Consider the following 12237-nt stretch of genomic DNA (forward strand, 5'->3'; position numbering starts at 1 on the left):
ACGGACCGGGGGGGGGGGCGGGGGGGTTCATCATTGGGTCTTTCCCCCTTTTCAAAGAAGCTCTCCGGCGACGTTTGTTTTTTACTAACTTTGGCCAGGGGTTAGCAGCTTGTGGGCTTACCAACACTGTGACTGAGACGAGTGCGCAGTGCGGGAAAGAGGCGCGGACGGAAGTGGTGAATAATAAAACGATGGGGGCGGGTTCCACGCGCGGACTCACCGCCCTCACCTCCTGCTGCTGTGCGGCCCGGTTCCTAACAGGCCACGGACCGGTACCGGCCCGGGGGTTGGGGATCGCTGCCTTAGAAGACAAATGCAGTCGGAGGATCGCACCGAGCCATAGGCGGGAGGCACGTGGGTCCCGCTTCTGGTTTTCCAATCGCAGGTAAACCGCCTACAGGTGGTGTCATTGAACTTATGGGGGGGGGGGGAGGGGGAATCAGACAAACCGACAGCATACTCTTTGGTTCTTTCGGTAAAGTCACTTAGGTAGTAATACAATAAAATGAAACGAATCACTACGTTTCGATCGCAACACAAGCAATCTTCATCCGGTGGAACAACCACAGCAAGAAAAAATGCAGTGGCGCAGTGGTGCACGAGCACAAATAAATCTGTAAATATTCCGCACACTCTTCAAACAACACTGTCCTGAAGATGAAAGCATCTGTGACAATAGGCGAGAGAATGAGAAGCAGGGCCGTTGGCCGAAACGTCGCCTATTGTCACTGCATAACAGAGAGAACGGAGGGCGTGTCATTTCCCAAAAACGTCGACTATTATGCGTGGTTTTATTTTTTTAACGATCTTCAGTATCGTGCTGTTGGCAACGCGTGTTTTCGGTTTTCTGCATCGAGAGCTCGCGAAAAGACACCGAAGCAGACCCCGCGCTATAGCGAGCCGTGCACCGCGTGGCTTTAACAACGTCAGGCAGAACAATCATTCATTAGCGTCGTTCGTTTGGTGTGAACGTGGACGTCCGAGCATGCGAGCTGAACGTAAGCTCTAAATCTGTTCTGCTCCTCCCGTTGTTTCCGCTCCTTGTCCCTACCTGCCAAGCCCCTTGCACTGGCACGAACTTCCCCTCCACGTGAAGCGAGCCTACGCGTTAAACTGACCCTCCCTGTCCAGTTTCCGCTCCTCCCTCAAGAGCCATCATCTCTTCTCCCTGGCTCATCCTTCCCTCCATCCCGAGGTACCCCCGTAATTCCCGTTCGCAATAACCATCCCGCACCATACCCCCAGCCCTATCCACCACATCAACTTTAACTCACTTCATTGTACCACTTATAACCCTCGTGAAACGCCCTGGATGAAGGCGTTATTTAAATACGAGATAAGAGGATTGCCTGGTGGCTGCGTAGTCTCTGATGATGCCACCGCCACTAGTATTATTGTTGTTGCTGTAAGCAGTCGTTATTTATTTATTTGACAATACACATTCCATTGTGTTCATTAAGCCGCCTGTGTGCGCGTTTGCCCAGAGTTTGAAAAGCCGTCGTAGTTCCGGATACATTAAGATGCAAATTTACGTCCGAATTTCGTCATCTTTGTCACATCATCATCATCAGTTTGGTCACCTCGCAATAATATACCTATGTCAGACTATCTATACCGGGGCAGTGGTATCGTTCATTCCACTCCATCAACGGTTACTAAATAACGAAATGTCAAGTTGTATGATGATGGTAAAACAAGTACCTTGATGGTTATTGTAACCACCATTATCATAATCGTCATCTTTATCATTTACTACTCATCCATCAGCATCATTATCTCCATCATCACCGCGACCACCATGGGGATTATGTAAAAACCCACATTGCCATCCATCATCATGATGATCGAGGTGACATTGAATCGTGCGATAAACATTTACTTTTAATAACGATCGTTGGTGGTCGTGGTGATGGCGATGATGGGTTATTACATACATTGCGAGATATCACATTGTCGTGATCATTATGATCGTCACGATGAATGAGCCAATTGCGTGTTGTATGACACACCGTATCACGTCCACATTTCCAGCGGCACGTGTGCGTCTGTGTGTGTGTACTTGAGTTTGTGTGTGTGTACGTGCGTCTGTGTGTGTACTTCTGTGTGTGTATGTATGTGTACTTCTGTCTGTGTGTGTCTGTGTGTGTGTCTGTGATGTGTACGTGCGTCTGTGTGTACTTGTGCCTGTGTGTATGTATACTTGTGCTTGTGTGTATGTGTACTTGTGTGTGTATGTGTGTGGTACTGTAGAGTGGCAGTTAGCATGGTGCGCTCCGAACCCGGCCGCCCGAGTTCTATTCCCACTCATGGCCAACACCAGTGACGATTATCTGAACCGGTCATGGGCCTCCCCTAGGTTGGCTCAGCCTCAAATGAGTACCTTTTTGTGGTGTGTAAACATCACCGCCGGGGAGACAAAGGCGGCCGGGCATGGTACCTGGCGCGGTGTGTAAACATCACCGCTGGGAAGACAAAGGCGGCCGGGGGTGCTCTTGGCTACCCACGCCCTCGTGTGCCGTGCCAGCCTTCATATAGGTGCTCGCTAACAGCACTTGCCCCAACAGTCTGTTAGAGGCTAGCACGGGGGATCTTTGTCTTTGTGTCTGCGCGCGCGCGCGCGTGCCCGTGATGATGTAGAATTGCGAGTCGAGTGTTTGCCTCCCATTGGCCGCGAGGCTGGTGACGCGCGGGAGGGCGCTAAGATATGGAGCGAGCGGGCGTCTGATGAGGCAGCAGCAGCAGCGGCGGCAGCTCCATCAGCGGCAGCAGCAGCGACGACGCGCAGGGTTCCTGCTCAGCGGAGACCCCCCCCCCTCCCCGGACTCCCCACGGCCACCTCCATCCAGCAAAGACCCCCCCACCCATCCACCCGCACGCCCCAGCGGCCTCTTTTCGTACGGCTCCAAAAAAAAAGCGCACAACGGAGAGGGTAGCTGCGGACAGGCCGGACGCAGGACAAGACAGACGCGCAACATCTTAGTTCACGTTTAAAAAAAAAAAAGCAAAAATCACACACTCATCGCGTGATCTCTCCCGAGGAGCTGCTTGCTAGCCAGCCCCGCAAAGCGCGCGTTTTTTTGTTTTAAATCTCAAAGCAAATTATTCTGGAGTCGGCGAGCTCAATGAAGAAGACTGCTGGAGAAGGCTTCCTCCGGCAGTGGTAGCCCGCAAGGACACCGCAGTTTGCTGCCGCTGCTGCCGTTGACTCTCTCTCTTGACCTCCGAAAGACCATCAGAGACGGGACGCGTTCGTCGCGTCTTTCTCTCTCGGCACGGGGGAGAGAGAGCGGCACGCGGGGGGAGAGAGCGGCACGAGAAGAGAGAGCGACACGCGGGGGGAGAGAGCGGCACGAGAAGAGAGAGAGACACGCGGGGAGAGAGATCGGCACGCGGGGAGAGTCGGCACGGGCGGAGAGGGAGGAGGCGGGAGGAGGCCGCGTGCGTTCGTGACCCCCTCGCCTGCGAGCCCGTGCGTCATGGTTTACTGCGCCGGCTGCGAGCGGCCCATCCTGGGTCGCTTCCTGCTCACGGTGCTGGACCGGCCCTGGCACCCGGGCTGCGTGCAGTGCTGCGAGTGCAGTTGCTCGCTCTCGGACAAGTGCTTCTCCAGGGAGGGCAAGCTTTACTGCCGCGAAGACTTCTTTCGGTAAGAGCCGCGTGCCGCCACTCGTCATCATCGTTACCCGCACAGAGAGCGCATTCATCACGTCCGTGGTGTCCGACAACTCCCGTGACCGACAGCGGCTCGGGGAGGGCATTCATCGAGTAGTGGATTGATTGACCACGGATGATGATAATGATGCCGATGCTGTTTAAATATCAGACGTTTGTCAAGCCTCCGTTGGATGAAGGTATCCACAAGTCGTGTCGGTCGTAGGGGCTTTGTTTGACCATACTTCACCACGTTGGTCACTGCGAGTTAATGGAGGCGGTACAGTATATGTAATAATAATACGAATTTACTGACTTTTGTTCATCCGCCGTTGGATGAAGACTCATCCGAGCCGCGTCAGTCGCTTATTTGACCATACTTCACCGCGCCGGTTCGAGCGGCTTGGTGAACGAAGGTGGTGGGAGGGGAGTTGCTGAGGATCAGCTGAGATAGAACTTGCCACCCATTGCTAGCCGCGGTCGGGAGTCGAACTCATGTGACCGTGTTGAGAACGCAATATCGCTAAACACTGGCCCAGCACCTCTCCCAGTATGTGCTGCTCATGGCCGTACTCGCGTGTACAGTACGATGCTTGTATGAACGAATCGCTGTACGTACAAGTATGTGTTTGTGTAGTTCATGCCCGTCGGCACAGACAAAAACAAAGATCCCCCGTACAGCATTAACAGACTGTTGGGGCAAGTGCTGTTAGCGAGCGCCGATGCAAACCAGCACGGCACGCGAGGGGGTTGGTGGCCGGCACCGCTCCCAGCCGCCTTTGTCTTCCTAGTGGTGATATTTACACACCGCACCAGGTACTCATTTGAGGCTGAGACGACCTAGGAGAGGCCCAGGACCGGTTCAGATCATCGCCACTGAGTGTTGGCCGTGAACGGGAATCGAACTCGTGTAGCCGGGTTCGTAGCGCAGCGTAGCGCTAACCATTGCGCTACCGTTCCCCACTTTTCGCACGTACATACACATACATACACATACACACAAACATACGGTTACTCGATATTTACATTACATTTGATTTATATTACCGTCTAAAGTCTCCACCGCATCTCAAGCTGCCGTATATCTCAAGATGCACATTGGTTTTGTGCATCGCAAAGAACGCAGGGAAGAGCTGTGCGCATTTGCTTTTGTATCGAAAAGGAGAGCGGTTAAACGAAGAATTGCGTGAGCCAAGAGGTCGACAACACGGATGGAAGTGGAGGAGGAGGGGTGGGGGAGTACGGGATTACTAGACAATGACCGTGACAAGAAAGCAATTGTTAATGGTACAAATTGTAGGGACTCGTTTGAATGCGATGTGGTAATAAACACGACCGCGTTTGTGCGTGTGTACGCGTGTGTGCGTTTGCGCGCCGGTTGAAATGAATTGCCACTCAAGGTAAACTCGGCGTTTGTTAGAGGGCTCTTGTTCTATTATGCGAAGCGGCGACATCAGAGCCACGTTAATTAGCGCGGGCGACCTAAATCAGCTTCGGGAGAACCTCATTTTTTGTAAATATATCGCATAGACAGTCATGGTACATGCACACTTACCGTGAGCGGCAGAGAGACAATTTCATCTCGCTATTTGTCAGCGTGTCCGCTTCCCAATCATCATCGATTCATAATTCAATCTTCATCACCACCACCACCACAATCAGCCGTCGTCTCTATTTAAACCCAACAGTGTAATCTTCGTCGCCGTGATGGCAAGTTTTTTTAATTCAAAAACCGTACATCTCTCTCCCTCGAATTAACTAAAGCTCGCAATAGTTGAAGTGCATTTGTTGTTGGTGTTGTCAACAGACAGCGTACAATTTCCCGTTCGCGTGGTGGGCAGGCTGTCGGATTATCACCACCACCACCACCTTCTTCCTCCGACCACTGCTACCCCGCAGATGCGAGCAGAAACATCTGGCACAGAGGCACGCGGCTAATCGCTGCGAAATCACGTGCGCGCGCGAGATGCGCGCTCGTGAGAACGTGCGCATTTTTGATGTCACATGGCTTAGGCAAATGCGTTAAAAACTCCGTTGGGAGGAGAGGGGAAGAGGAAGGGGGGGGGTGGTGCTGGTGGGGGGGTGGTGGTGGAGAATGCGCACTCGCTCGCTCACTCGCAGTCTCAGCGCCGCGCGTTTTGAATCCGCGACGCGCAGAGACGGCGGACGTTCGACGGTTCGGTTCCGTCTACTCGACGGGGGCAGCTTTGACGAAACTCAAGGCGGAGGGTTTTAATCGGAACTCGGGGGGGGGGGGGGAACCACGGAGCCGATATGACGGGCGGAGGTGTGGTGTCGTCTCGGTCTAGTTCCCTGCTCCGATAATTAATTCGGTGTGATGTGTGCTAATTTTACTCGGGTGCCGTGGAAAATGTTCTCCAAGACGTCGCCACATTATCACGTGCGGAAACCGCATGTGTTTGGTCTGCCACGTATGAATATATTCACAAATATCTTACATTTGTAGGTAAGATATATGCGGCACGGGAAGGTATATCTACGCAGGGGGGATATTACATCGTAGCGGGGAGTCAGGAGCCGGTATTTATTCACAATTACGGCTCATGGGATTTCTATAAGTGTCTAAATTTCGACGTTCATTTAGATGTTAGAGAAACTGCCACCTTGCGTTGAGTGACAGCCGACCCCCCCCCCCCCCACGACACGATACTCGTGAACGCTGGTGGAAGTATTCGAACACAAAGCGACACGCGAGCGCATGCCGACACAAACATCACGGAATATTCAAATGCGAGGTGTACACGGTGGTCCAGATGTCTCGTGACCCCCAATTAATTGACCCCGAGCTTGTCCCCCCCCCCCCCCACGTGGTCGTCACACCTCGTGGGACTGTTGCCAACGCTTCCTCATCTGCCACGTGCTGGCGATGAAGATCACTCCAGATTATTATTATTTTTATGAATGTTATTTGTATTTATTTTTTGGGCGGGCGGGGGTTGCAGAGGAGGACGAGGAGGGAATGGGGGCAAAGACTTTCGCCGACATTTGAGCGACGCGGTTAAAACTGCCGTCGAGTTAATATTGTAGAGCTTAGTTGCACGTACCTGTATACTCGTTCTCTACAATGTCGACGTTTTGTCTTCGGGTTTTGTTGTTGTGCTCGCCCAGCACCACGGACCCCCCCCCCCCCGTGTGAAATCGCCGTGCAACCGGCTTAAATGGTTTCTTCCGGGTAACGAATGCAAATACATTTAAACTTCCATTGCGCGATTTAAGAACGGATTTGCACCTTTACGGGACACGTGTCGCCTTTAGGCTTGTCGTCGAGGCTGGGTTTGACCATACTTGACCAACACGCCGTGGAGATGAGTGGCCGTCGGTCCAGCAAGCAGTGGGATTGCCAAAAGAAAATAAGAGGCAGCTGTAATCTCCATAACTCTTCTAACACACTCCTGTACTCGACGTACTAAGAGTAATACACAGGTTTTTAATATGTATATAATAATATGCCAGGATAATAGGAGCACACATTGAAATCTAAGAGTTGTTTTAAATTAACCGTGTGGCCAGTCTTCTGCATTCGTGACTCCCGCCTCTTCGTTGTCGCTATGTATTATTGTGTTTTTTTATTTTTACGTAGGTCTACCGTTTCAATTCGATGTTTATTTGTTACCTGGAAAATCTCGTGTAGCCAGTTACCCAGCTAGTTTCGGTGGCAATGTCCCGCAGCCACGAACAACAGAGTTAGTGTTGCGGGTGGAAAGGAGCCCAGCCAGCAACCAGCCAGGAAACTCGAGGCATCGATTATTTTTGATAATCGTGAGCATGGGATGAATGGGTGTTTTGGGTCGCATATGAACTATAACCCCCCCCGCCCACCCCTTCTTTCTGTTTTCTCGATTGAGACGATGGTGATTGATGCAAAGTCTAAGGGGTCTTCTGGAAGGGTAGCAAATGTGAGATTGTTACACGACAATCGTGTGCATAAAGTGCGCGTCGTATACATATAGCGTTATAGACGTTCCGTGACTGATGCAAACTAGAATAACGTTGTGGACGGGCTAAGAAAGTCGGAGTTTGGCGGCGCGAATGCAGCTCGTCAACTGAACTCTAGCTGAAGTAGAGAAATCCGAAAATAAAACGTAAACATTGACACAATTTGAGGACACAAAACTTACACGAGGTTGATTTGGTTTTACTCCTGGAATTCATGGGACAGGGTCGGCCTAGAGTTCCACGTGGCTCTACGACTCGCTCTAAACAAACTTGATTTGAAGCTTTCGTGACTGCAGGAATTACTCTTTGAAGTCACGTAGAATGTTTTTAATAGAATACGGCGTTTCGATTGCAACACAAGCAATCGTCATCAGGTGTGTCTCCGTGTTGTCTCTCTCTGCTTGTGTGTCTGTCTGTGTGTCTCCGTGTCTGTGTTTCATCTCTCTCTCAAATCTAGTTCTACCTAATGACGCTTGCTTGTGCTGCATTCGAAACCTCGTTTTCTATTACTCAATTTATTTTCTTTCTACGCGACTTTACACCGAAATAAACCATCGAGTCGCTCTAAACACTTTTACGCATTCACGATCATCACCATCGGTGGACCGAGTGATTCGCCTCCCCGCGGAGTACGACGTTCAAGCCGAGAGAAAGCGCGACCAGAGCTTCCGCCCGGCCGAGTTCACTCGGGCACGACCCACGCGCGGTGTTCTGAGTCGTGTCGTCGATTACGGCCACAGGTCCCTCCGCGAGTCCCCTTGGCGCACGGTGATCGTCACCGCGCGACTTCCACACTGCGAGTGGGGATCGTTGCAAACGCGTAGAACGTGTGCGACGCATTCACCACTGCCATGAATATTGCGGACGCCGTGGGTTGAGACGAAGTCGTGGCGCTCGCAATGAATGTACGTATATGTGTGTGTGTGTCTGTGTGTGTGTGTAGATGGGGAGCGGTAGTGTAGTGGTTAGCGCGCTGCGCGACCCGAGGTTCGATTCCCGCTCACGGCCAACACCCAGTGACGATTATCTGAACCGGTCCTGGGCCTCCCCTAGGTCGACTCAGCCTAAAACGAGTAACCTGGTGCGGTGTGGTAAACATCGCCACTGGGGAGACAAAGGCGGTCGGGAGTGGTGCTGGCCACCCACCCCCCTCGTGTACGGTTCCGGCCTTCATAGGTGCTCGCTCACAGCACTTGCCCCCACAGTCTGCTAAGGCTACACGGGGGATCTTTGTCTTTGTAGATACACACATACGTGTACAGCGCCGCGCGTCTGATAAGTTAAACACGCGCACGTCTGCATACGCGTGTTCGCGTCCTTTCGATTGTACGTACGAGTTGATGTGACGACTAAAGCTAACGCGATATTAGCCGACATTCCGCATGGCGAAAGTGTGTATTATTATCGGCGTTTAAAATAAAGAAAGTTTAACAAAGCCATAGGTAGATGGTGTACCAGTTCGTTTTTATATCTGTCCTATGGTTGACGTTTTTAAAATGATGTACATACAAAAGTAACGTCAATATTTATTTTTGTAAAAAATGTAAAAAAATTAACGTACAGTCCTTTATCAAAACACTGCTGGATGAATACCTTCTTCACGCTGTGTCGAACGTGTGTGTGTGTGTGTTTATTTGACTAAACTCTTTGGTTCTTTCGGTAAAGCCTGCAGTCACGAAAGCTTAAAATCAAGATAATTTGACTATACTTCACCACGTTGGTCGTGGGAGCGCATCCCAAGGGGACCCGGTTCAAAGTCACTCAATTGCTCTGGTGATAGCCCCCGGCTGGGAGTAAACTCAGGCCTCATGTCACCAGGTCCGTTTAGTTGCAGTGCGCTAACCACCATGAACATTCGTGATGCGTAATTGTTTTGTTATTTCAAATCGAGTTACAAAAATAGATAACGTTCAGCGGGCGCGTGTAAAGTCATTTAGTAGTGTCCCATACTCTTTGGTTATTTCGGTAAAGTCGCGTTATTCTACCTACGCTATCGATTCCTGCAGTCACGAAAGCTTCAAATCAAGATCATTTAGTGTCCTTGTACAACTGTCTAACGGGACATGAGCTGACGTATGCGATCTCTATGTCCCAGGAAAGCCTCGCTCCGTTCGGAAGTGTCCTGCATGGGCGTGATTGGGCAAGGCCTGTTCGAAGTACAATCGCAACGACGGATTCACGTCGCCTCCCACTGCGAACGAGATGCTGTCCAGAGACGCCGTGGTCTTGTGCAGCGTACATCGAGAGTAGTTGGTGGGGGGGGGCAGGATGGCCAGCCCGAGACGGAGTAGAAGAGTTGCCGGACTTGAAGCGAAGGGCAGGAGGTTGACGGGACGGATAGTCTAGGGTAGGGGTGGGGAACGTTTATTTCTGCCAAGGGCCATTTGGATCTTTATAACATCATTCGCGGGCAATACTAAATTATCAACTTAAAAATTAGCCTCTTATATTTGGTCAAACATTTCATTAACTCACCCCCAATGTGATGGCTGGAACTGCTTCCCTTTGGTGAGGCGTGTGATGTTAGCGGGCTATTGATGATGATGCTACTCGCAACTGCTTTTCCAGGTTTGCTCCTAGATTTATTGAATTTCGAGTCCCGCCTGCGGTTGCCTTGGCAGGCAGGGCCACACCAAACGATTTCGCGGGGCCTTATACGGCCCGCGGGCCGGACGTTCCCCACCCCGGGTCTAGGAAAAGGGAGTTTCGGAGTCCGGGGACGAGCAGGGAAGACGGCGGGGAAGGGGGGGGGGGGGCATGCCTCGCTAATTAAGCTTTGATTGGTTGGAATAGATTGATACAAATACAATTGATGTGTTCGCATTTTGTTACCTCCGAGCAGAAGGGGGTCCCTCTAAAGGACGAGAATGCCGCGGCGCGCGGGAGGACCGCGCCAGGCAATGCGCGCGCCGGAATTCAGCGCATTCGTCAAACGATATAATATAACAGTCGACGTTTCGAGCAACGACCCTTTGATAATTATCAGAGTTATGTTTTTTGTTTGCATTATGACTGCTGGTCTATGCAAACATGACTCGTTGTAAAAAAAAGGTGTCAGTTTTGTTGCCAGATGGAAGGGTAAAAAAAAGCAATCATCATATTTTTTACTGGCAAATGAGGTTCCAATGGTGCAAAGACCCTTTGTTCACGCACTTGCAGGGAGGGTCGGCGCTACGCGTACGATTAGGTTGCATGTGTACGTTGAACTTCTTTCGCACCGTACGTAGCCAACGGCGCTCATCGGAGGTTGGGGCAACTTTGTCGAGTGGTGCTCGCAAGGACGCCGCAGAGACGTGAGCGTGGCTGTGTGGGACCCGAAACGATCCGTGAGTCGCGGGCCCTCGCGATGATGACTCGCTCCTCTAGCGCAGTGTGCGAGGCGAGGTGGTGGTGGGGGGGGGGTCTAACAAGGCTGCGCTGGTGGCGATGGCGCACAGAGCCCCACACTTGCTGGTCGCCGGAAACAAAGAAATAAAAATATAAGCAAGCCTTAATGTCCCTCCATTAGGCTTCCAGGCTTGGCTGCGCCCTTAATGGAACGTGGCCCTTTTCTTATTAATAAAGTGATTAAAACAAATCGACGGAGCGCGCGGTCGCATATAACCGTTACAGACGCTGCGTATACATGCCCGTTATATATCATCATCAGCAGCAGCAGCAGCAGCCGTCCTCTATCCGCTGCTGGATGAATGCCCCTTCGAGCCGTCGTTATCTCTCGCGATGTATTCATCCGCCTGCACGCGAACTGATTGCATCGCTCCGTCTCCTCGGTGCAGGTCCGCGTGTGTATGTGTTTACGTATATATACATACATATCTCGAACAAACAAAAAACAACAACAAAGATTCCCCCGTGTAGCCTTAACAGACTGTTGGGGCAAGTGCTGTTAGCGAGCACCTATGAAGGCCGGAACAGTACACGAGGGGGTGGGTGGCCAGCAACCACGCCCGGTCGTCTTTGTCTCCCCACTGGCGATGTTTACGCAGCGCAGCAGGTACTCATTTGAGGCTGAGTCGACCTAGGGGACGCCCGGGACCGGTTCAGAAAATCGTCACCGATGCTGACGGTGAGCGAGAACGGAACTCGGGTCGCCAGGTTCGTAGGGCAGCGCGCTAACCGCTACGCCACCGCTCCTATGCATGTACATATATGCACACACACACGCACTTAAAGTGCATTAAAACACTTGAAACATTTAGAGTTTAAGTTTAAACGTCGATGTGCTCGCCCATTATTTGACAATAGGGGGGAGGGGGGTGAAGGTTCATGCAGATGTGCATGGAGATGGTAATTCGCTCGGACTTGCATTGAGAGGTAGAAAGAGGAGACAATTTTGTCCCGAGTGTCAGGTTTGTTTTGTCTAAACCAGATTATTACTCGAGAGACCAGAGGAGACACATTTGCAAGAGCGACCCCGGGTCACCAAAAACGACGAAGCCTAAACAACAAAAACAACAACCAGCTATATAATCCCTTGTTACAGCCATCTCTTTGGCATAATTCAGCGATTGCTTTCGCTGTGGTGGTCCCCACCTGATGAAGGACGCTTGTGTTGCGCCCGAAACGTCGTGATTTAATTTAGTTGTTTTCATTTTGTATTTGATTTGATTATTTTCACCTCCGTGACTT

At 51.3% G+C, this 12237-nt stretch overlaps 1 protein-coding gene across 1 annotated transcript in view; it reads left to right on the top strand.

Annotated features, from left to right (window-relative positions):
- Positions 1-3066: 3066 nt before the first annotated feature.
- Positions 3067-12237, top strand: part of LOC144932910 (LIM/homeobox protein Lhx5-like) — a 50905-nt gene continuing 41734 nt past the window's right edge. The window contains exon 1 of the mRNA XM_078857308.1: positions 3067-3646. Coding sequence (XP_078713434.1) covers positions 3477-3646 — 170 coding nt within the window. The 5' untranslated portion in view covers positions 3067-3476. The remainder of the gene's footprint in view (positions 3647-12237) is intronic.

The sequence above is a fragment of the Lampetra fluviatilis genome, chromosome 6 (genome assembly GCF_964198595.1).
Source record: "Lampetra fluviatilis chromosome 6, kcLamFluv1.1, whole genome shotgun sequence".
In the NCBI taxonomy this organism is placed as follows: domain Eukaryota; kingdom Metazoa; phylum Chordata; class Hyperoartia; order Petromyzontiformes; family Petromyzontidae; genus Lampetra; species Lampetra fluviatilis.